General features: G+C 36.1%; 2 protein-coding genes and 1 pseudogene across 5 annotated transcripts; 2 read left to right on the top strand and 1 right to left on the bottom strand.

The window, feature by feature from the left end:
• The first annotated feature begins 1,094 nt into the window (after positions 1-1,094).
• LOC149051257 (uncharacterized) lies at positions 1,095-25,462 on the top strand. Of its 3 annotated transcripts, none has more exons than XR_016184520.1 (5): positions 1,095-1,579; positions 1,664-2,092; positions 23,587-23,636; positions 23,978-24,100; positions 24,308-25,462. XR_016184520.1 is itself a non-coding variant. In XM_089198751.1 (5 exons), exons 1-5 carry the CDS (start codon positions 1,534-1,536, stop codon positions 24,346-24,348), a joined length of 723 nt encoding a protein of 240 aa, XP_089054877.1. In that variant the 5' UTR covers positions 1,095-1,533; the 3' UTR covers positions 24,349-25,462. The 3 variants fall into 3 exon arrangements, 2 of the variants coding, with proteins under 2 accessions (XP_089054877.1, XP_089054873.1); XM_089198751.1 differs by lacking the exon at positions 23,587-23,636 and adding an exon at positions 2,662-2,745; XM_089198747.1 differs by having other exon boundaries at positions 23,553-23,636.
• LOC149051258 (uncharacterized) lies at positions 4,562-12,492 on the top strand (annotated as a pseudogene). Its single transcript, XR_016184470.1, has 7 exons — positions 4,562-4,744; positions 5,191-5,292; positions 6,300-6,424; positions 7,542-7,710; positions 8,134-8,240; positions 8,951-9,064; positions 9,778-12,492. The product of XR_016184470.1 is annotated as an uncharacterized LOC149051258 (transcript).
• LOC149051259 (uncharacterized) lies at positions 12,759-16,542 on the bottom strand. The gene has a single exon (XM_089198406.1). It carries the CDS (start codon positions 16,497-16,499, stop codon positions 13,524-13,526), a length of 2,976 nt encoding a protein of 991 aa, XP_089054532.1. The 5' UTR covers positions 16,500-16,542; the 3' UTR covers positions 12,759-13,523.
• Positions 25,463-25,734: the final 272 nt, after the last annotated feature.

The raw sequence follows: 25,734 nt of genomic DNA on the forward strand, positions 1-25,734 counted from the left end.
AATCTAGTATGGAAACTATTACATGTGGAGTTTCCCAGGGTTCAACACTCAGGCCATTGTTATTCTTGCTTTATATTAATGATTTACCAAACTCCTCTGAGAAGCTTTCTTTTAGAATATTTGCAGATGATACTAATATTTTCTTTACCTGTAGTAATCCAAATGAGGTTGAATTCCAATGAATGAAGAGATTAAATTAGTTTTAAAATATTGTTCTATTAATAAGTTATCTGTAAATTTTAAGAAAACTAATTATATGCTAATAACATCATCAAAGAAAAAAATACATTTAAATATCCACAATATTGATTGCAAAAGTTGTATTAAGTATCTAGGTATATACCTTGATGAGCATCTACAGTGGGAATCCCAAATTCAACATGTAAATAATAAATTAGCAAAGAATGTAGGTATAGTTAATAAGCTAAGACACTATCTTGATTTTCATATGCTCAAACAGTTATATTATACCCTTATTTATCCATACTTAAACTATGGTCTTGCCAGCTGGGGTGCTGCTTATAAAACTAGATTAAATAAAATCTGCACTAAGCAGAGTAGATGTATATGAAGCATGTTCTTTGCTCATGGCAGAGAACATGTCAACTTGTATTATAATCTTCTTGGAATCTTGAAACTTGAAGATATTTACAGACTAAAAGTATCACTTTTTACATATAAACTTAAGAATGACAAAAGTAACACCCCAGCTGTACTACTGAATATTCTCACACCTGCATCAGAGATTCACTCATATAATACCAGATATGTTGCAAATCAAAACTTCTTTAAGCCATAAGTATGAAGTAATTATGGTATGTCTACATTTAAATTCTCTGCAGTAAAAATCTGGGAATCTGTACCACCTGAATTTAAATGTTTTCCATACATACTATTCAAAAAGTGGTATAAAAGATTGTTATTGAGTACTCAAAACTGACCATAGTTTAACTGTTAGCTATATAAGATAATGCTTCACAACATGCAGTTTTCCTTTTATTCTAACTTGTATTTATGTATTTCTTTCCTCTCTTACAATAACAATATTGTCTTTAATGTAACTATTAATTTAAAATTAATTATACTCAGCATGATATAATATATTAATCTAGCTGTTGATGTGAAGACTATGTCTTGATTCAGTTTGATTACTGATTAACATAATAATTTAAAATATTTTTAATCCTTCACCTTGGGCTGGCACCTTGTCGTGGTGGTGAAGCTTGTGTGTCTCATTGACCCTGCAAAGACCTTGGAATAAGGTCTTCTTTTTCTGGATCAGTTGAGGGGTTGAGACCAGACTAAGACCAGCTCCAGTTCCTCCTGCATTCCACTGGGATAGACTTTTAATGTGTCTAAATATCACCTGTTTTTATTTGCCTTATTTGAAGAGATCTGCATTTAGGCTAATTATTTAATAGTTTATGACATCACTAGCCATCGTGACAGGGTTTACCTTGCTGAAAAATTTGTCAGGTAGATGGTGGATCAAGTAGGCCGTGATGTTAGCAAGGTTACATTACAGACACAGTAATGACCTCTTTACACCTGGAGTTGCAGTGTTGTGCACCTGCCTCAGGTAGTTTTCTTTCCTGGTGCATTTTGTTCTACGGATGAGATGTCTCTTTTCCAACACCTACTGCTGGATTTTTCAATGCATTAGGAAAAGCTTCCCCAGTGTGTGCACTTCTCCCCCAATTGGACTCCTTGGAAACATTTTACCGCAGACTCATTGGCAATGAACCAGTCAAACAGTGTCCTGAAGACATGCTTCTACTCCAGCAAACTTTTCCACTCCTATTTGACATAGTTAGCATTGTGGAGGGAGATCAGCTTCCTGAGGCCTTGACTGCATTTATTATTGACCTGTTGGAAAAAGTAAAGTCTCTGTTTGGCAGAAATGGATCAATACCAGATGCTGTGCAACTGGATGTACACCGCACAAATGATGTAGAATACTATCCTTGCCTGCCTGTGGTAAGAAGTCGGGGTGACTATTGCCTGGATGACACAACTCCAAACATCTACAAAAAGAGGAGTACTCGACAACCATCCTTACTTCCTGGAGTTTTCTTAGTGCACTGTAAACAAGGTACAATAATGTTATGAGTTTGTATTAATATTTGTATTAATTTCTACAATGAACAACATTACTTCTGATATAAAAAATGTAAATTTCAGTTCACTCTGACCCCAAACTAGCTATTGTTCCCCTTTGTATATTCCAGATTATCCCCTGACAAGCTCCAGGTTTATGCTCTGCCTGTGGTTTTAGTTATCAGGTTTAGGTTTTTCGCGACAAATGTCATTTTCTTGAAAGACCAAAACTGTTTGTAATGCTTAGTTTTCAAAAGGATAACGTCTGCAGCTATCAAGTCAAAGAATCGCACAGATTAACTGACTTACCTGTTTTGTTTTGTTTTTTGCTGTTTACTGAATAAATTGAAATTTCTCATACAATTTATGGGCTAAATGGCATAATGACTTGTATAAATAAAGGTTGTTGATTTCTATTGACTAGTGATGTACCCCAGTTACACCCTCTCTTCAGCCTTCATTACATGTTCTTTCACAACATGCTTTCAGGCACTCAACGTACCCAGTGTTGCTGTGATTATGTGTAAAATGGTTTTATATCCTCTCTTTTGATTTCCATTTTAGGTATAACTCATGGATTTCCTGCAGTGCTCTGCAACGAATCTCCTAATATCCCATTTACAGTGTTTCAAATGCATTTTTCACAAGGTAAGCTCAATTTAATGTGCATGTGTATGTTGTGACCTTTGATTAGATGCCATTGTGTATGAAGAAAATTTATTTTTATTACCTGGGCCTGGTTTAAAGGATGAATAACACTATCCACAGGAAAAATCTGGGTAGGGAGGTTCATTGTAAAAGGAAATGACAGGATGGGGGCTGGAAGAATAAAATAACATTTCAATATTCCAAAAAGGAAAAACATTTCCAAACTTGAATGTGTCTGTACTATCTCTAGAATAATGTTCACCAACCAAGTGTCAAGCAAGAAAGTAAAATCAAAAAGTAGAATTTAATACAATTAAAATAGATGAACTGTATTTTCAAGGGGTTTAAAAACAAAGAGACAATTGTAATACTGTAATCAATGCTGTCTCCACTGCCTTTGGTGTAAACTTCACCAATAACTCTTTTTTTTTGATAAGGAAAACCCCTTGAGGAGGCTATAACACTTTTATAAAACAGCTCAACAGAATTGCCCATTACTCCTGCAAAAACAACCTCAAGTCTTTAAAGCCATCCAGAAGTACTGGTTATTAACCCTTTAACTCCCACATCAAATTGGTAATTCTCCTTAATCTCAACCATACAGTTCTTATAATGTTAGTTCAGAGAATTTAGTATTGGATCAAATAATTGTTCTCAAATTGATACTTTTCTTTATTCTCATCACTTATGTGGTTGATATTGTATTGATGTTGTAAGGAGAAATTCTGTCTTGGTTACTCATGGGAGTTAAAGAAGTTGCATTTTCCTCTAATGTTTTGTAAAATGTTCCTCTTTATTGGAGCAATTAGTGCTACAAAAGAAAACATAGTTAAACACATCTATTTCATCATGAAATGGCTGATCATTATACAGTTGAACCTGTATTAAGCTGCACCATATTAAACAGTTACCCTGTAATAAAGCAGTCACTTCTCAGTTTTTCTCTCCTTTATTACTGTAATTTTCACCTCTATTAAGTGGTCATGGTCATCCTTGATTGAGTCCCAGCTTCCTGTTTTTATTGTTTTCTACTTGCATGTGTTGAACAATCACTTAACCAGAACCTCTCAAATAAAACTAGGAATAGTACTTTGAGTTCAAAGGTGCTCAACATATTGCAAATTATCTAATTCTGTTGGGACAAATATCATGCACAAACATTACACAAGTCAATCAAAATTTGATTGAAGGGTTAAGGGGGCTATACAGAAATCTTTCTGTTGTCGTCAGTTATCATTACTTGACCATTTGATATTGTTATAAAGTCATGAGGAAAAATGTTTTAACACTTTGAACTTTCCACTCTTAAGATCTCATTAATAATTCTCCTCACTGTCTGCAGTACAATTCTTATGATGTGAGTTTGGAGAATTTGGTTTTGGATCAACTGATAATCTGCTAATTTATATTTTTCCTTATTCTCATCACTTGTCTGTTTTATATTGTATTGATATTGTAAGGAGAAATTCTGTCTTGGTCTTCACAGGTTAAACTGTAAGAGTGACCAGCATCTAATTTCTCCTTACAGTAATACTGCTGAATCAATCATAAAGATCATGAGAATAAAGGAAATGATCACCAACCTAAGAAGCTTTGATTGTTAAACAAATTCTCCTTGTCAGCACCTTAGGAAATGTATAGAGAGTTGCATGGAGAATATACTTATTGATGTAATGGTGTGAAGGGTGAACAATCTCTCTTTGTGGTCAACAGTTAAGATGCTATGATTTTCTTAGAGTAAGAGCATCTAAAGTATTTCTGAGCAATAATTTTTGATAATTGCAGGGTTTCTTTCATCTATGGCCTAATGATAAATTTAATTGTTAACTTGATGAGGGAAAGTTGGTTTTCTTTATTCTTATCATTTTTTAAACGTTATTTATTATTGCCAGTCAACAGTGACGTGTGTAGGCTGTGTTTCCAAGGACCTGATGAAAAAATATTTGGAAAATTCTTAAAGGATATAAATACTGGTTTTTCAGTTCACCAGTATTGTATGGTAAGTAATGATTCCTTTACAAATTTAAAATTTTTTTGCATGCAGTTCAGCCCTTTTTCCCTTTTAATCTCCTTAACCCCTAAGAGTGACCAGAATCTAAGTTCTCCTTACATTATCATTCCTGAATCACTCATCAAGGTCATGAGAATAAAAGAAATGATCACCAACTAAAGAAGCTCTTGATTGTTATGCAAGTTCTCCTTGTCAGCAGCTAAGGAAATGTATAGAGAACAGTTTGGAGAATATGCATACTGATTAATGTCAGTGTGTAATGGTTTAAAAGGCAGTTGTGCCTCAGTAACACTTAAGATGTTGGGAACATGAGAATAGTTTGTAAATCACTCACCTCCTGCCAGTAATAAACAAACTTTTCTAGGCATGTGCTATCACACTGGTAAACTGATAGAAAGCCCTGTCTATTGCATAATGAATTGTTTCCTGTGCAGTTTCTTTCCTCAGGACTGGCTCAGAGAGGAAAAGATGATGAAGAATTTGATGGATTTTTAATCAAGGACATAAAGAAGGAAATATCAAGGGCAAAGAGACTGGTTAGTGACTTAGATGAAATTTTAAATATGCCTTTAAGCCTGGATCTCACTTATGACAGAGTTGGGGTTGGATTGGTTATCAGAACCACACAAGCATATAATCTAGAGAAAATCAAACCAATGGAATTGGAAAAAAATATAGATGTTGCTTACGGTACAACTTTGTTGCCTACAGTTAAGTGAAAACTGGATTGTTGGAGTGGTGAGTAGAAGACTGTTTTCGGCTGGATGGAAAACTGGAATTTTGATTGAATGTCTGTTTGCTTCTGCTTGTAACTCCAATGATGTAGTTTTCCCTGAATCATAGGAGTCAGAGAAAAGTGAAATTGGAAGAAAATGATATGATGTAGTAAAAATTGAAAATCGCAATTGTAAGCAGAGTTATAAAATGAACAGAATCAAAATCAGAAGAAGCAGGGCAGTTTCATTTTCTTCCAATTTCACTTATGACTCTGATGCTTATGATTCAGTGAAAACCCTCTGACAGTTCTAACTATGACTTGGATTCCAATTCTGTCGCCTGTAAAAACCAGCCTTTAGAAATCTAAAATTCCAAAAACAGTCCTGGTCACTTATTTGTCAGATACAGACACTCAAGTCTCCATCCTGGGCCACTGAACTGTTTTATTGATAGCCTTGATTGACCCTTTAACTTTGTAGAGTGATCAAGATAGAACTTCTCCTTACAAACAAAACATCAATTAGGGGATTATTGGTTGATTCAAAACCAATTTTTTCAAACTCAAATGATAACAATTGTAAGGAGTGAATTTATGAATTTTTGAATGTTTAAGTGAAAGGGGTGTGCAATGTTTTTCAGCTACTCACTGAACTTATTTCCATCTGTCACTGGTGCAGCTGAAGTATTTGATATGAGCCTGTACCTGTGAGATTGACCACTGACAGGAAGAGCCTGCTGAGCTGCTTGTGATGAATTATCTTATATTTTCCAATAACTATATTAATTGTCTTTATGGTATTGTTTAGTTTGGCTCATTTCTTTGCAGAGATGCAGTTTCTGCAGGAAGCTGGGTGCCTCTATTGGCTGTTGTGAGGGAGGATGCCGTGAAACTTTCCACTATAAATGTGGAAAAGAGAACGGAGCTCTGTTTCAGTTTTTTGATACCTTCAAGTGAGTTTATTTTCAGTTGTAATAACGTTCTCTTGCTTTGCACTAGGGCCATAAATCCAAGCAGAAAATACCCATTCCATGACTTACAATACAGAATTTTAATTGGGTTAGTAAGGGGTTTTTAACCCTTAGACTCCTAGAAGTGATTAACAAGTAACTTCTCTCTACAATATCCTTTTACTATCCACCAAACAGGTAATGAGAATACTCAAATGTATCAGGTTGAAGTTGTTCTCTTGATCTAACACCAAATTCTTGTAACTTATTCACAAGGAAATAGAGGAGAGCAGAGAGAATTAACAATCAGATCTTGGGAGTTAAAGGGTTAAACATGTAATTGTTGCTTGTGATTTCAGTAAAATAGCTTAACTTTTTGAAAGAAACTCTGCATCAGAAAGGCCAAAATTTGATGAACACTGTCAGTGGCATTTAATGGATATGTTAATGATATTAATAATGACTGTCTTGAAAGGTCGCCTCATCCATAGGAGATTTTTAGGCTAGTCCTGTCTGAAAAATCTAGGACTCGAAAAAAAAAAGTGAAAAACAACTTAAGACTTATAAGAATAACTACACCAAGGTTAACCCTTTTAACTCCCAAGATCAAATTATTAATTCTCCCCTCAAGCTGCTACACATTTCTTTGTAAATTAGTAAAGAGAACATGGTGTTAGATCAAGATAACAAATTCTACCTGATAAGTTTGAATATTCACATAACCTATTTGCTGGATAATGTAAGGATATTATTGGGAGAAGTTTCATGTTGATCACTTCTGAGAGTTAAAAGGTTAATAACACAGAGCTACCAAAAAACTGCAAAGTCTCAGTTTCCTGACTTAAATTACACTAGAATTCTTAAGATAGCATTTTTGAGATGGCAAATAGTTTCACTGGTCCTGATTATTAATGGAATCTTGTTCCATTCAGTAAATAACAAATTAAATGAGTGTGACTGGCCCTTACTGCCACAAGATCTAACACGATTTGATTGATAACAGTGGACTAAGGAGCCAGAACTGAAAAGATAATTTTGATGATTGTTGTGAATGTTGATTACTAAATGTAGCATCAATAATAATATTTACCATATTTTGTCCCTTTGTGTTACACCACAGTTCTTTTTGTCGGCATCATCGCCCAACCCAGGATGTGGCATTAAAAAGAAACCAAACCTGTCCAATCTGTTTGTGTGAAATAGAACAGAAGAATAAGTCACCTGTTTATGATATTCCCCTTGTTACACCTTGCTGTAGAAGGACATGGTTTCACAACAAATGTCTTCAGGTACAGAAAAATCATTTTTTTTCCAATTTTTCTCCAATTTATAATTTTCACAACTTATTGCCAAACTCCACATTTTTGTCAATTTGTTGTTGTTTTTTTTTGGCACATCATTGATTGACAAGGTGACCAAAGAATCACTCTGATTTTCAAATGATCCTGGCAGAATTACTCATTAGAAAAGAATCTATCTGTATATGAATAACTGTAACTTGCTACAGAAGCTAGATGCGATGAAAGTTTAGATTGTCACCAAGGAAAAAACACAATCATATAAGTATTTAACCATTTTACCACCCTGGGATATATCTGCAACTTAAAATCTTTAAATTCAAATGGAGTAATAATATGCTAAGACACCTTTTCTGGGAAACATTTTGTTCAATTTATGATCATACTTATAGGTTTTCAATATTTTTCCTGTAGAAACATGCAAAGTCAAGTGGGTTGTATTACTTCCATTGCCCAGTTTGCAATAATTTGGAAGAATTTCAAGAAGAAATGAAGCGAATGGGAATTTTCATACCTGATCAGTAAGTTTTAGTTAACCTGTTTATCAACCCTTTCACTCCCAAGATCTCATTAGTAATTCTCCAAAAAGACTGCCATACAATTCCTATGATTTTAGTGCTGAGAATTTGTGTTTGGATCAACTAATAATCTCTTAATTGACATTTCTGTTTATTCTCATCACTTGTCTGCTTGATATTGTATGGATGGTGTAACGAGAAATTCTGTCCTGGTCACTCATGGGAGTTAAAGGGTTAACTCTCATGGGTGACTGAGACAGAATGTTGGTTTATACCATCAATACAATATCAAGCAGACAAGAGATGAGAATAAAGAAAAATATTAATTTAAGGATCATTTGTTGATCTAATAACAAATTCTTCAAGACAACATCAACAGAATTGTATGACATACACTAAAGAGAATTACTATAACTGAGATCTTGGTAGTGGAAGGGTTGAAATGATCTCAGATTAATTTCATGTCAGAGAAGTGAATGTTCACGTAATATACTAAAGGACAGAATGGATTATTTTATTTTAAAGATTCCAAATGCATAGAATACGAGTAATTCCTCCTTTTTGATGATGTCGGGGGAAAAAATGGTGATTGTGTGCTACAGGAATCTTTGGTTATAGTCTACCAAATTCATAGATTGTGGGTATTAGTCCCTGAAAATCTGCTATTAGTGTTAGAAAACTGAGAAAGGATATTTTTGTAAAATTCTTTACAGGGATGCTAGTTGGGAAACAGAAGATGCCTTTGTTGACCTTCTTTTTCAGTACAGTCGCTGTGATGCAAAGAACTGTGTCTGTCCCAATGGCAGAGAGTATAAGGAAACATCTGGGTATAAAACACTAAAATTCTCTTGTTTTTAGTGGTGTATTATACATTGAAAATTCTACTTTGATTTAAAACTTTCATTGAAAATAGTGCAGTCAAGAGCCATTGGATTAGTCTATTAGCAATCAATGACAGTACCTAAGCAACCGGACACCTACCTCCCATAACCTATCTATAACCCTAAATAGTTATCAGTTGACTGTTATTGGGGTAGGGAAGGGGTAGGTGGCCAGTTGCTCAGATACCAACATTGATCCATGTAAAGCTAAAGCAGTGGATTTTTGGGGAACCTTTTGTATTTTACATTATATCAGTATTCCAAGCTCAAGGTATTTTAAACATACCATTTGACACCTTTAAAAAAACAGAAAACAACCTTTAGAGATGAAATTTAGTCAACAGTGGAAAAAAAAAATGATGGAACTATGGGAACACTTTGTGTAATATTGTATGGTTGAAAAATGGCTGAGCACACTACAAACCTTTGAAGTAAGCAATGTGGTTGTTTGATGTTAAAGGTTCATCAGTTTACTTCAACTTAAGATCAGTAACATGCAATGTTAGAGCCTGCTTCTTTTCCACAAAACACAGGTCACCAATTGGGCAACTTTCACTGTAAATTTAGTTGCCAAAATTGTTTTAAACTTGTGGTTGCCATGGAAATGTTTTTTGCTTGGAGGGCTCAATACATCTACAGTATTGCTGCTCTAATTTCAGAAAATGGTGCCTGCGTTTGTGTGACACCTGTGGCCAAACTGGCACCCATCTGAAGTGTCAACGCTGGAAGAAATCCCCTGGAGAATGGCATTGTCATGTATGTGGACACAGTGAGCCTCAATTGAGTACACGGCAAAGACAAATAGGGGATCACTCCATGAACTATTTAAGCCATGACGATGATGATGATGCATGGGAATCACCAACAGAAGACTGTGAAGTCAATGTGTGTTCAGTGTCACTCAGATGATGAACCTCCTCTTGCTGAGATCAGAAATGAGTTAAACTGCAGAAGAGAGACACCTTTACCTGAAGATACTGTTGTGAAGAAGCCTAACATGGGATCATCTCCTATGAGGAAACGTCTCAGAATTTCCCTTCAAAGATCAGATGATGAAGACGAAACAATTGAACAAAAAGGAGAACGTACAATAGAACTTCAAGAAACTCCTGACTTTAGTTGCCTTCACCTTGGTGACAGTTCATCATCGATGACATCTAGTGTTCTTCTTACTCTCTCTGGTCTTATCACAGGGTCAGCGAGGGAAAATCTTCAAAATGAATTTGAACTAATTGGTAAAGAATCTATAGAATCTGATTGTTCATCAGATGCAAGTGTTGAGTTTGTTAAGGCAGTGAAAACAGATAAGGAACATTTTGACAGTGAAGCTAATGTTGACAGATCAGCACCAGTTCTCCCTAACACAAGATCTGCACAATGTGGTAAGGTGCCGAGAAGAGCATGTTTCCGAGAAGTAAAACAGGGTTTGTCCTCAACAACATCAAAAGCAGTTATGGATTTTGTGGAAGCAGAATCTTGCATCATTTCTGTGAGGACTGAAGGAAGAGAGTCCACATCAGTTGTGAATTTTTCAGTTGCAGAGAACAAGGAGGATAGTGATGAAGATTCCTGTTGCATCACTAAAGTAGTGAGAAAGTTGTGTCCTTTTGGAAATGACAAATGTGGGCTGAAATGTGACCTTGATTGCTGTAATTCTGTAGTGCGCCACATTTATCAGTCTCCATCACCATCAGCAGTGTCAATGGGTTCATATGTGCACAAAGACTTACAAAGTAAGACATTTGATAGTTCCAGTACTTGTGGTAGTACAAGTCATGTCAAAGGGAACAAAGGCAAACCTGTAGATAAAAACAAACTCTTTGATACAACCACCACAGAGGCAGTTGAGGAAGACAGGGCTAGTTTTATCTCTGTCGGCACCAATACCTTGCCTTTCAAACCATGTGTGAAGAAAGATTCTCTTCACAGGGTAGCCCTAGATGCTGCAACTACTCAAAGGAAAAGAATTAAATTGAGCACCAAGAAGTCTAGCAAGCGTCTGAAAAGATTTGCTGCTGTCCAGGATGAAAAAGTAGCTTTGAGTCACAAATGCTAACACAGACATCTAAAACAATTTACTAGTAGTAATTTTATTGTATAGTCAGAGGAGTTTGTGTGGTAATGGTGGCACATTTGAGAATGAAGTCCCTGTTGCATTTCCTTTTTAACCCTTAACTCCCATGAGTGACTAAGACAGAATTTCTCCGAACAATATCAATAGAATATCAAGCAGACTTGTGATGAGAATAAAGGAAAATATCAATTAAGGGATTATTAGGTGATCCTATTCCAAATTCTCTGAACTAACATCATAAGAATTCTACCACAGACAGTGAGGAGAATGACTTGTTAGATCTCATGAGTAAATGGGTTTACATTTTCACACCTAGAAGTGACCAATTTTTAAGCAGAAAGGGGACTAGAAGAAAGACAAATATCAACTCTGGGGTATTGCTTGATTTAAAACCAAATTCTCAGAGCTAAAATCAGCTCAGATGTAGGACAGATAGTAGGGAGAATTGATAATTGAGATCTTCAGAGAGATATGGTGAACAGTTGATTTGATCAGATGATAGGACAAACACAAGGTTCCTGGGTCTTCAAACAAATTGGATCCTTGTGAGAAGTCGAAGGTCCAAATCACTCGCCAAGTTCAATAGGAGGAACATTGCTCTGAGTAGAATTAAACACCCTTTACACCCTAACATCAGTATGCATATTCTCCATACTGTTCTCTATACATTTCTTAAGGTGCTAACAAGGAGAATTTGTTTAACAATCGAAGCTTCTTTGGTTGGTGATCATTTTCTCTATTCTCTTCATCTTAACAGATGATTGAGCAGTATTACTGTAAGGAGAAATTAGATGCTGGTCACTCTTACAGTTTAACCTTTAAAGACCAAGACAAAAATTCTCCTTACAATAGAGAATTTGTTTAACTATTAAAGCTTCTTTGGATGGTGATCATTTTCTTAATTCTCATGATCTTGATGGATGATTCACCAGTATTACTCTAAGGAGAAATTAGATGCTGGTCACTCTTTTGGTTTTAAAGCATCAATGGGAACTGCTGTAGGGACTTGTCTCACTGAGAGTGCCAATTTAAACTGGGATGATTTGTTCCCCTCAGATTATAGAAGAATTTTTAACCTACTAAGTACTGTAAAACAACTGTCTATGGAGTTATGTGTTTACTCCTCAACTAAAACTTCTCTTTTTCACTCTGTGTAGAATTCTTAATCAATAGTGGGGCCACTTTTATAGGGAGTTGCCATATGTGTTGTGATTAATGTTCACAGTTGTTGTACTTCATTTTACTCTGAAATATTTTCATTGGTTTTTATGTAAAATTAAAGAAGCAATGATCATACAAACAATTGTGCATTTGTTGGTAAGGCAATGGGTAATACTAAATTTCATAAGGCCAGCCAATCAACCCCTTCCCCTCCCCCCTCCCCCCACAAATTTTAAACCCTACAACTTCTCCTTATGACATCCAGGCATTATCCAGAAAACAGGAAATGAGAATACTCAAACCTATCAGGTAGAATTTGTTATCTTGATCTAACACCAAATTTTCATAACTTCTTTACAAGGATATGTGTCTAACAATTGAGGCCAAATGTATCTAAACACAAAGTTGAATTTGGTTTACAAAATTTATTATGAAAAAAATAAATATGTACATAAATTACATTAATATTTACAACAAATGCAGAAACCTCCCTGAGTCAAATTGTTTAAATGTTATGTAAATCTTACACCAAAAACCTACAAAAAGGCCTTGCTTAAGGTCTGTCTGAAATCAATGTGATCTGATTTATAATGTGGTTTCATATCTTTTTTTTATATTTTGCCAGAAAAGCGAAACTACTTGAACCGGTTCGCTTTAATCAAAAAAAAAAAAAAATTATAGAAAACACGAGAAATGAAAAAAAGAAAACCTGGTATACTACCAGGTAAACTGTGGTGTATTCACTAATCTAATCCGCTTAAAATTTCAACAAAACTCTTAAGCGATCAAAACATACAGAAGTATGAAGAGAATTTAGGATCGAAACTAACCAATCATGAAATGAAAAAGCTTCCTGAGAGGTCCGAGGTTTGATTGTTTTCTCTGCGGGAAGCTTTCTGTTTTTTACTTTAATGTTATTGGTTTGTTTTTTAAAAAAAAAAGATTGACATCCTTTCTTCTCAATAAACATGTTCATTGGTTCATTTTTCTTCATTTCGATCCGGTTCAAATAATCTCGCTGCTCTGAGCGCTTCACAGAGTAAGTTTGCTTTCATTCACGGTTTGAGTTGTTGGGCTGTAATTATCACTGAGCTGGTTACTTCACAGTTATTTTGAATAGTAAGTGGTTCTAATAATTTCTTTTTAGTTTTGAATTGGAATTGCTGAGGCCTAAAAAGATAGCTGACACTTAGACTGACTATTGATTAGTAAATTATTTGCCTTTTGCTTACCTGCTCCTGTGATGTTATTTGCGAAGAGGTTTAACATGCGTAGCTGACAGTTGTTGTTGTTGATGGCTTCAGCCAAGTGCTGTGCTCCAATGTCTGAGATTTTATTTCCTGAGAGGTTTAACGTGCGTAGCTGACAGTTGTTGTTGTTGATGGCTTCAGCTAAATACTTTGCTGCTTCATCTGTCAATTGATTGTATGTGAGGTTTAACCAGCTCAGTTGAGATTCCCTACATTTTAACAATTTACAAATCTCCAAACAACCTAATGGACCAATGTTATTGAAACTCAAATCTAAATGTGAAATTTGTTGAACATTAATTACATTTACTAACGAAGAGCAATCAACAGCTGTGAGGTCACAATGAATAAAATTTACACAATTAAAGTTAATTTGTTGAAGTTTTCTCTGTGCTTCTGACTTCATTCTACTATTTTCGTTTAAACATTTCATTAATGTCACTGCTAAATATCGTTCGTCTTTAGTCGGCCAGTAGGTCACTTTCGTTTTCTCTTCATTCTCTGTCCACTGTAAGTTGTAGAGTTCGTCTTCTTTTTCTTCAGTTTTCACAGGAAGAAGGTCTGTGATAATTTCGCTTGGTAGGTGAGTTTTATTCTCCATTAATCCTGCTACAAACTGAAAAACCAGCTGCCATTTGCCTTCCTTAATGTTCATTTGAACAAAGGTTTTTAATTCTGTTTCACTCATGTTAGTTAGGTGCTTCGCAGCGAAAAACTCCTGCATTGTGAGATGAATAAAACAGAACTGTCCTTCGCTACTAAACGAGTCAACTTCACGGTCGGGTAAGCGGTGAAATAGAGCGCTGTCTTCCATTCCGCGTACTTCGTTTGCTCCAAAGATCAGCCTTCCTTCTTTAATTCCTTCAAATGCCAATTTTTCTAGTTTCTCCAATTTTTTTTCTACTTCGGGGGGCAATTCATCTGATTCAAAGTCTTCGTCAGTGAAAGGTTCATCGCGAAATTCTTCGTTGTGTCTCAAGTAGAAAATTTTCACGGCTCTCTTGTATATGCCTGTTAAACTTGTTGGTAGGTTAAGACCTCTAGGAGCATGGAACTTCACCATTTTAAAGAGACTTGAGCAAATGATGAAGCAACTCGCAGGAATGTAACAAAGAGATAAGATATTGATGTTGCTGGTGATGTGACGCTTTACTGTGTCGCCTACTTCCTTGTCTTCTTCAGCAAATCTGGTTACGTATTCTTCGACTTGTTCGGATGAGAAGCCAAGGATTTCGAACATTTTGTCAAAAGGAATTCTTTTGATGCATGAAAGAGCTGTAGGTCTTGTAGTAGTTATAACGGCTGCTCCATTAAGAAGTTTTCCAGTCGTTAGTTTGGCATAAAGCGCTGAGAGGGGCATCTTCTCGTCTACGCTGTTTTTGAATTGAGGTTTCTTATTTTCCGTGCCGATCTTTGAGTTATCTTTGAATTCATCAATTCCATCGAAAATAAGGAGAACTTTCTGCGGGTTTTCTAGGATGTAATTCCAGACTTCCTCATCCAGCTTGTTCCTGGGTGAGTATGTGGAGCGGGTCAGTAGCTCCCGAAGACTAAGGTCGGTTGCAGCGTTGAATAATCTGAATTTGACGAAGAAAGCAGCATCAAAGTAGATTTTGTCATCGGGCGTTTTATGGAATACTTTGTTAGATGCCCAGTCTCTGAGAATTTTTGTACAACAAAGTGTCTTTCCGATACCGGGACGACCGACGATCAAAATGTTTTTGTTTTCGTGATCAAGAATGTCCTCTGGCCCTCTCGGTGTTTCGTTTTTCTCACCCGACCTGGCGTAGATTTGCAAATTCTTCCGTCTGTCTTCAGTAAAGTCATAATCAGCCATGTTAGGTACAACAACAAGGTTTGTGTAAATCTGATCCAGAGTCAAATGTTTAGGTGGGTGTCCTTTGCCAAGAGGACTTGGAAAAAGCGACTGGAGTTGTGGGGGTTGATAAGTGTCGTCCATAATCATTTTCTTTGTATTCTGGATGAATTCCTGAAGCGGAGATTTTACGAGTTTTTCAGGCCCGCTTGGCAGATGTGGAATGTTTGTTTCATGTTCTGTCCGTTCTTGCTGCTGAACTTCATGTGAGATGTTTACTACAAGTTGAATTCTTTCTTCTTGCTGCTGGGGTTCTTCGGGAGGATTTAGATGAGATGTTTGAAACTTTGAGTTTTGCATGAAATCCCTTTCTCTGCATGCCCTAAAAAAAATGTAGACGATTTCAATCAGAATTCCAGCGGCAAAAATTCCATTTAACACAAGGACAGCGGCCATCCAGGAGTTGGTTTTTACCGCACGTTGATTGTGACAGTTGTGTAAGGTAGAGTGTTGGGCGTTGTCAGATGAATTCCTCGACTGAGTGGTTCCATTGGTTAAATAACAGTGAAACTTGGAGGGAAACTTTAAAGGATAAAGCAACTGAGTTTGTAGGATGATGAAAACAACTCCTAAAACAAGTCTTGTGGATAGTTGACTGCAGTAAGCGATAAAAAGCTTGTATCCCGTTGATAATGCGTTCTCTTGGTTGCGCGATTGTCTCTCTGGATCACCGTTACGAATGCTTCGCGACAGTCGATTGACTGTAGGTCTTACTATTTGAGAGTAGATAACACATACGAATATAATAAGGACGATATTCATGATTACGAAGCCATAGACAGGCAAAGCGAATTTGTTGTATTGCTCCTGGTATTTCTCGTAACATATTCCCCGGACGAGGTCGATGTTTTGACTTTTCGCTGCGCCACAGCGGAAATCAAACCTGGGTTCGCTGTTTTCCATGTCGGCGAATATAGCAAGGAAGATGACACCAATCAGGATCCAAAAAATCACTGCCACATAATGAATTTTGCCGAACGTTTTTGGCTCCAAATAATCTAATAGTTTTTCCAGAGACATTTTGAGTGATTCTGTAACATTCGTTTGAAGACTGGTCTCCGTTTTAAATGAATTGCTATTTTGATCATAGCATATTTATGAGATACAGAACTTTCGTTTGATTGGCTCTTTGAAAACTTTCAATTGTCAAAAGGCGATGGCTCATGCAATGTTTACTTGTTTACATAAGAAACAGATATCAGAGCACTAAATTAAGACGGATACAGATGTGTGTTATTTCAGAAAATGCACTTGACCTCCGTTTCCGTTTAAGTCAAGTTTTTTACAACAAATCTTTGCTAAAATCTAAGAATATTTCGAGGTTTAAGTCCTTTGGCTTTGAATGTCCAGTGCCAAACATTTCAGTTTTGTAAAGCGGGAAAGATTGTTTCTAAATTTATTATTTTACCACTTATCTTTTACACAAGAAGCTTGTCTTGTTTGGTATTCTAGTCGTATGACTGACGAAACCAAAAGTAAGAAACTGAAATAGGAGTTTCTCTGCAAAACAAAGATGAATACAAATAGCTGTTGTAAGAAAGACGTAAAATCTTCCGTAAAATAGAAGTAAAATAGATGAAAAAAAATTGATCAACCGAAGAGGGAGAAACGGTAACCAAGTGTAAAGATTGAGCTCGATTTGTGCAGAACCCCCCAAAAAGCCGTTTAGGAACCTGAAAATCAATCGCTCATCATCTTCTCTATAAATTAAGTGCACGAGGTAAAATTATCAAACAGACTAGATTTCCCCGCTTTGAATTAATTTGAAATTTAGCAAATTGTTACGATTTGAATATACTCTGCGTTACAACTGACACTGAAAAACTTTAAGCTACTTAGGACGGCGAAGGAAAAAACATTAGGCGAGCTGGGCCAAACGGAGATTTTATCACAAAAAAAAATTCTGCTCATGTGATGAACATTTTCATGAAAAAATATTTCAGCTTCGAATGGACTTATTTCACCTATCTTTTACACTAAGAACACTAGCGACGGTTACCATCTTTCTGAAAACTTGTTTTGCCGAAGATAACTGACGCGCGTGAAACGCAATTTGTACATCGAGTTAACATTTGTAAACTTCTCATTACGTTTTTGGTCACAGATTTTACATATCTATTTGATTAAATTCACACAGGCGTTTTGATTGTTATTCGACTTCTGGATAGATATGAATAAAATGAATATGACTCAACACGCCTGAAGTATCTATGTTAATGCGCCAGAGATTTTTTATCCATAGGATACAAAGAAAATTTTGAAAAAGGGGGAATTTACTAACGCTTTTCCTACAAAACAGAGATGAATGACAATCTGGCAAGAATGAAAAAAAGTAACAGCTTTATTGTTAAACAAAAAATTGTTTAGAAAACCTAAAACAGAACTACGTGGCTTTTCAACTTCCCCGTAATTTTAATAAAAAACATGGCATCTTCATATCATTTTTTACAAAGGTTTCATATTATTTTTTTAACAAACATTTCAGATTTAAGAATCGGAATTTCCCGTTGATACATTGCGTGTCTGCCTTTACTCTTTCACTCCCAGACTCTGATACTTAAGAATTGTTTAACCTGCAATTTCTCCCCACAGTATCAATATATTCTTCAGTAAACAGTTTTGGAGAAAAAAGAAACTTATCAGCTGGATGGTGTCAAATTGACGCAACACTTCATTCTCTAGAACTATTTACTGTGATATTTGTAACATTTGCAAAGGAGACTTAGTAAGATGATAAAAAGTTAAAGGCCTAAATTTGAGTTTGTCATTTTATTTGCAGACTATGATAAGTTTAAGTCAAGTTTTTAGCAACAAATCTTTGCCAAAATCTAAGATTATTTTGAGGTTTAAATCCTCTGGCTTTGAATGTCCGGTGCGAAACATTTCAGTTTTGTAAAGCGGGAAAGATTGTTTCTAAATTTATTATTTTACTGCTAACCTTTTACACAAGAGGCTTGTCTTGTTTGATATTCTAGTCGTATGACTGATGAAACCAAAAGTAAGAAACTGAAATGAGAGTTTCTCTGCAAAACAAAGATGGACGCAAGTAGCTATTGTAAGAAAGTCGTAAAATCTTCTATAAAATAGAAGTAAAATAGGTGAAAAAAATTGATGAACCGAAGAGGTAAAAACGGTAACAAAGTGTAAAGATTGATTTTGATTTGTACAGAACAAATAAAAAAAGCCGTTTAGGAACCTGAAAATCAATCGCTCATCATCATCTTCATAAATTAAGGGCAAGAGTCTAAATTATCAAACAGACTAGATTTCCCCGCCTTGAATTAATTTGAAATTAAGCAATACTGTGCGATTTGTATCATACTCTCTGTTACAACTGACACTGAAGAACGTTAAGCTACTTAGGAAGGCCGAGGAAACAACATTAGACGAGCGGGGCCAAACGGAGATTTTATGACAAGAGGGATTCCTGTTCATGCTATAAACATTTTCACGAAAAAACATTTCAATTTCGAATGGCCTTATTTAACTCATTTTTTAAATTGGGAACACTAACAACGGTTACCATTTTTCTGAATGTAAATTCTTGTTTTGTCGAAGGTAACTGACCCCGCCCGTGAAACGCAATGTGTACATCGTGTTAACATTTGTAAACTTACATGACGTTTTTGGGCACAGACTGGCATGTCTGTTTGATTAAATTCACACAGACGGTTTGATTTTTATCCAACTGATGGATACACTGCAAAAAGTATGATTCTTAAAAAAGTGAAAAACTCAAAAAGTAAGAGTGTTTGATCTGAAATATGAAGTTTTCACTGAAATTAGCGCAATTATGTCAACTAAGTGTACTTAGCTCTCAAATAAGAATCAATTTCCCTCAAAAAAGTTGAGGCCCCAAAACAAGAGAAAATTACCCCTTTTAAAATAATATTCCCTCAACAAAGAGTCACTTTGAATGCATTGCACTTATATCAGTGTCTTCTATTTCTTTTAGGTGTATCTGCTCGGAGGTAGGTTCAAATTCCCTAAAGAAAGTACTTTAATATTTTACTTATTTTAAAATCCTTAAAAGAGAAGAATAACTATGAAGTTAAGTGAATTGCAATAAATTTATTTTGTTGTGCTGCACTGTGCACCAGGAACATGCATCCAATCCCCTCCTAAAACACTCAACAAAAACAGCATGATACCAGCACAAGCTGAGTTATAACCCAAATAATAAATAATAACTTTAAAACACAATTGCAATTCACATCTAACCATAGATATTGATAGAAAATATAACATTCTCATAACCACAATATTTGTTTCTTTAATTGAGAACAGCAATAGAAGCAAAGTCATGCAGATAATGAGCTGGAACTGATATTGAGAAGATTTAGTTATTTTGTATGTCTGAAATGCTGCCTTTCAACTTAATGTAACTAGAGCCATGATATATATACATGGCCAAAGGTGTGTGAGTAATTAGCATATCTGGCATGATTGAAGTAATTCCTGAGGCTTGTGGACGAACCTTGAAAGCTTTAAGTGTTTCATCGTATCCTACTCTTTCTAGACATACTACATCAAAGACAACAAAAGAAATATTTAGTTAAAAAATCCCACTTAGTTGTCCAAAAACTGGATGGTCTACATCATCAAACTGGATGGCCAAATAGCATTTATCCTCTATATATTTTGTTCCATGAAGTTTAATCTATTTAAATGATTCCACATTATTTATTGAATTTGGGTCAAGAGCAAGAGTGGAAGAAATCCTGTCCTTTATTCTTGATAACTGTTCTCCTTTGGGATGTTGCACAGGACCATATTCATTACCCTTAAATATTGAAACAGCACTGCGATTCATGGCTGCCTTCTTTTGATGGTGATTGGATAAGGATAAACAAATGTTCTTGAAATTCAGTATTTTTTTAAGGTCTTTGAAGTATTGACGTTTTGCCTCAAAACGCATGGCCCACAAGTTTATCAGTGGACCAAGAAGAAGTATAACTTTTGCAAAATGTACATGGTAGTGCTGCTTTGGAGTAAAGGGCTGTTCAGGAAAAAGTTCCTTGAAGAGTCTCAAATATTCAGAAACATTTTCCTTTAGCTATGCTATGGTTTCAAGGCTAACAATTGATGCAGAGCAAATTTCTGTAATGTCATTTAACAAAGTGTATAGCTCCCAGTGGCTGTCAGAAAAGTTAATACTGTCTCCAACAACAAACGGAAAAATGCGAAAGAGTAAATAACATTTTGCTGCATCTTGATTCAGAGTTGTGGAACCATGGAGATCTTTTTCACGGTTGGGCTTGTCAGTTACTTCCGTGTAACTATATGGGAAACTTTGAATGGCACTGTTAATTGTTGCAAGATTGGTTACTTTAGTGTCAATATAATGTTCTATAAGAGCTTGTAATGTTAGGGGTTGAACTCCCTCTAAGAAACATGCATAACATACTTTTCCTGTTAATACCGTAACTGGTTCTGTAGTGGTCCTTAAGGGTCTGAGTGGCTCCACTGATCACACTACATTGCTCAAAATGCTTCTTGAGTGTTCGTGCCTCAAATCTTCCTCTCTGAATCCATTTTGCATGGCATTATTATCAGCATTACAAAACCTGCACTTTCTGAGTGCACCACCCACTGATTCCTTCAAACCAATGGCTTGGTGAGCAGCTGGATTATCTGCTACATACGCCACCAAAGATGCTCTTATACGTATTGTCTCACCATCCTTCAAATCAATTGGATACCCATCTGGCACACTGAGTTGCTTCAAGTCATTAAGGGAGGGTTCAAGAATGATGTCAAACCCATAGGTAGCAATATCCTCAGACTTCACCACTGCAAAAAGATTGATGGTATCAAGAACACTGCAATATGTCTTGGGCAAATTACTTACCAAGTAGTAAAACAATGAAAGCTTGTGTTTCTTTAATCTAGTGCTTACAGCATTACACAGTTTTATTTCATCACTATACAGGATAAGTTCTAATGTGTTTCAATCAGTAGCAAAGAGAGGGTGATTGGATAAGGCCACACCATCCTGAAGAAATTCCAGTTTGCTATCAGCTCGCTTACAGTTAGACTATAACAGTGCTTTTCTCAACTCCTTATCGGACAATAAAGCTTCCAAGTTCTTAATGAGAGGAATAAAACAATAGATGTGCTTCTGGAACAACTGATGATTCTTTTTTCTGCCGTGTCTTCTGGTCCTTGAAAGTGTTGTTCCAAGAGTCCTCTGTACTGGTTGCTACAACAAAGTAGATAATGAAAATCATTCAAGGTCATTTATATTTTTAGGACTGAGAAACTCATCACATTTCAATGCTCATTCTTTCATATTTTTTTCCAAAACTGTCTCCCTTCAGTTTCTTGTTCTCCATTTTTAATAGTTCACAATCATACTTTGTATTTAATGACCTATATATCAGTGAGAGTACCCTTGGATGTGGAAAATACATGAATAAAAAATAAACAGAATGACCATTACTTTTTTCCAAGCAACAAAGGTTTCAAAAACAAACAGTTTGCTGAATGTTTGGGAGGCAAGCAGAGAGTGCTAACTATTAATTACTGTTAATTAATCGTCAAAAGTACATACCACAACGTTGAAATGTTGGTTGATAAATTGATTTCTTGGCCAATCGCTGTGGCAGTGTTTAAATGGGGGGAAATCACTTAAGTCCAAACAGTCACTAATATCAACTCTGTTTTCCAATTTCCTCTTGACTCTTTGGCCAGCTAACAACACACTGTCCTGACAGATTTGCGTAGTATAGCTCATAACAGATTTAAGAGCACTTTCAGGTTGTCCGTATTCCTCTCTCATGTTAAAAAAAAAACAACAACAAACAATCTCACTCGTAAATCATTCAACCAACACGCTCCTCCCTCCCCCCACCCGGCAAACTATTACTTACTGTTCAAGAAACAAACAAGCATGTGTTTTCATCTGGTCATCCAATTCAGTTGGATCGATGCCCGTTTTATGAACAGTAGCTAAATTTCCAGATTCGTCAGCTTCCTCCACAGCCAAATCAGCTGAGTGTTGCAAACTGTCCTCGTTTCCTTGTTCGGTTGGCACGATAAAGTAATTCCTATGCACTGGAGGAAGGGTGTGACCTTTGTATACATTGTCGCGCTTTCTACGAAGTCCCAATGGGACTCCTTGGAAACATTTTACCGCAGACTCATTGGCAATGAACCAATCAAACAGTTTCCAGAAGACATGCTTCTGCTCCAGCAAACTTTTCCACTCGTGTTGGACATAGTTAGCATTGTGGAGGGAGATCACCTTCCTGAGGCCTTGACTGCATTTATTATTGACCTGTTGGAAAATGCAAAGTCTCCGTTCAAATGGATTGATACCAGATGCGGTGCAACTGGATGTACACCACACAAATGATGTAGAATACTATCCTTGCCTGCCTGTGGTAAGAAGTCGTGGTGACTATTGCCTGTATGGCACAACTCCAAACATCTGCACAAAGAGGAGTACTCGACACCCATCCTTACTTTCTGGAGTTTTCTTAGTGCACTGTAAACACGGTACAATAATGTTACGAGTTTGCATTAATATTTGTGTTAATTTCTACGACAAACAACATTACTTCTGATATAAAAATGTAAATTTGAGTTCACTCTGACCCCCAACTAGCTATTGTTACCCTTTCTATATTCCAGATTATCCTCACAAGCTCCGGGTTTACGCTCTGCCTTTGGTTTTAGTTATCAGGTTTAGGTTTTTCTCAACAAGTGTCATTTTCTTGAAAGACCAAAACTGTTTGTAACGCTTAGTTTTCAAAAGGATAACATCTGCAAGCTGTCAAGTCAGAGAATCGCACAAATTAACTGACTTACCTGTTTTGTTTTGTTTCGTTTTTTTGCTGTTTTCTGACTTAATGGATGTTTTTCTTACAATTTATTGGCTAAATGGCATAACGACTTGTATAAATAAAGGTTGTTGATTTCTATTGACTAGTGATGTACCCCAGTTACACTCTCTCTTCAGCCTTCATTACATGTTCTTTTGCAACATACTTTCAGGCACTCACTGTACGCAGTGTTGCTGTGATTATGTGTGAAACGGTTTTATATCCTCGCTTTTGATTTCCATTTTAGGTATAACTTATGGATTGAATGTAATGCTTTGCAACGAATCTCCTAACATCCCATTTACAGTGTTTCGAATGCGTTTCTCACGAGGTAAGCTCAATTTAATGTGCATGTGTATGTTGTGGACCTTGATTGGATGCCGTCGTGCGTTGAAGAAAATTTCTTTTTATTACCTGGGGTCAGTTTAAAGGACGAATAACGCCTTCCACTGGAAAAATCACCGTCCAGTGGATAGCGTTGTATGTTATCACAACGCTTAAAGGCGAATAGTGATTCATTCTGTGGATAGTGGTATCCACCCGTTGAACAACCAGGGCCTGGTTTTTTGGGAGTTTTTCTTCTCTTGATTTCCCTATCAAAGTGATTTTATATTAAACGAATCATAATAAAAGTAGGTTCATTACAATTTTTCTGCCTTTTTTTTTTGACAGGTGCCCGTCTGGTTATCTACGACAACTCTTGCAATTTGCATTCGTCTTGTTTAAATCGGGATCCTGTCTTTTTCAAGAACTCTCAGTTCCTTGTGGATCGATTGCATTGGCGGGATCATACAGGTACGTAAATCACCCCAAAACTGGCTTTTTCGGTTTGGCCATCTTTAATCTTCGGTGTTCATTTAGCTATGCTCTCGGGTCTATCCCCTCTTACTAACCTAATGGCACATTACACACATTTATTGAAGCACATTCGACGTAATATGTTAATCTTAACTTTGTCAGTACCAATGCAAAGCAATCGAACATGCTTTTTTTCTTTTTCAGGTTGCTCTGAGGCTTACAACCTCTCCCGTTACCCTCAGTGAGACACCTTAAACAGTCAGGCTGCAGAACAAGCCTATTCAAGCTTGAAGTCTTTCAAAGGATTCTTGTCATACATAAACGAAAAGACCTTCATGACTCATTGTATATTTTTCATTTGGTATCGAAATTCGCTACGGCGTAAGCAGCTCGAGTCCTAAGGTGTAGCAATGTAGTTTGCGATAAGTTTTATCGGATGAATAATTAATTCGACTAATTTGAACAGGTCGGCGGCCGCTGCATAACGAATTGTCTCTAGTTTGTCGATACATTTCAGGCTTTATCTTGAATGAAAATTGACCTTTACTTAAGTTTCTTTCAGTTCCTATTTATTAACAACTTTGGTTTTAAGCGTGGTAATACAGTGCGTGTGTAAATTAATTTGAACAAGCCGGCCAATGCAAAACGGCCTGTCTTGTTTTTTTTCGAACATTCGCGCCCTTTTCAATACCTTTCTTGTCTGCATCTTGGATGAAAATTAATCGTTTTGAAGTTTCTTTCAAGTTTGTTTCATTTGGCGACCGTTAATTGGGAATTTGAGGCTTTATCTCATGAGGTAATTGTTCTCCATCTTTTGTTTATTTTCACATTTCGGCATTTTCTCGCGCCCCGTAGAAATGATTTGATTTCTTACAGTTTCAAGACTGGTTTCTACTCTCTGTTTTGTTTTGATTTTTCCGTGTTTTGTTTTTGTTGTTGCCATGAGCTAATTTTGGACACCTTGAGTTCATTTTATTTCATCGGGAATTTATCTTACTGCGTCTCGAGATCATTTGAGGTGCCGTGAGCAGATTTTGCAGTGTCACAAAGGTATTTAGTTTGGCCGTAGGCGATTTTAATTCAACACTGATGATCCACTAGAAACTGTACTTTTAATATTTTAGCCGCTTATTTACCAGAATAGAAAAAATATTCTTATGTAACTGTTAAGCTCCGCTTTGAGGCTTGCATAAATTTATATATTAACAAGACTAAATGATAGAAAATAGTTTCTTGCCTTTTGTTTCCCTTTCTTATCAAGATATTAGTAACACTTGACTGACTACAAGGCTGTTCCATTGCAATGTAAACGATTCTCTTAAGTCAGATAAAGTTTAAAGTTAAAACTGTTTTGTTCGCTTAACGTCATTATTCTGGTTTATTCCGAGTAATTTAAACATATTTATCAAATGAGTTGGGCCTTTTTTGTGTTGCGGTTTCGTTTAAATACCCTTCCAGTTTTGGAAAACAAAATGCTTATGATGGATAGATTTACCGCATTAAGGAAACAAGGCTGCATAGAAAAGATTCATTGTATCGGAAGTTTGAAGACGAGGAATTTTTCTCATTGGTTTAGAGAAGAGACCTGGTGTAGCACCTAATAATTATTTCATTTTGAATAACTTAAGACG

The sequence above is a fragment of the Pocillopora damicornis genome, chromosome 1, assembly GCF_964200805.1.
Source record: "Pocillopora damicornis chromosome 1, jaPocDami1.2, whole genome shotgun sequence".
Classification (NCBI taxonomy): Eukaryota; Metazoa; Cnidaria; class Anthozoa; order Scleractinia; family Pocilloporidae; genus Pocillopora; species Pocillopora damicornis.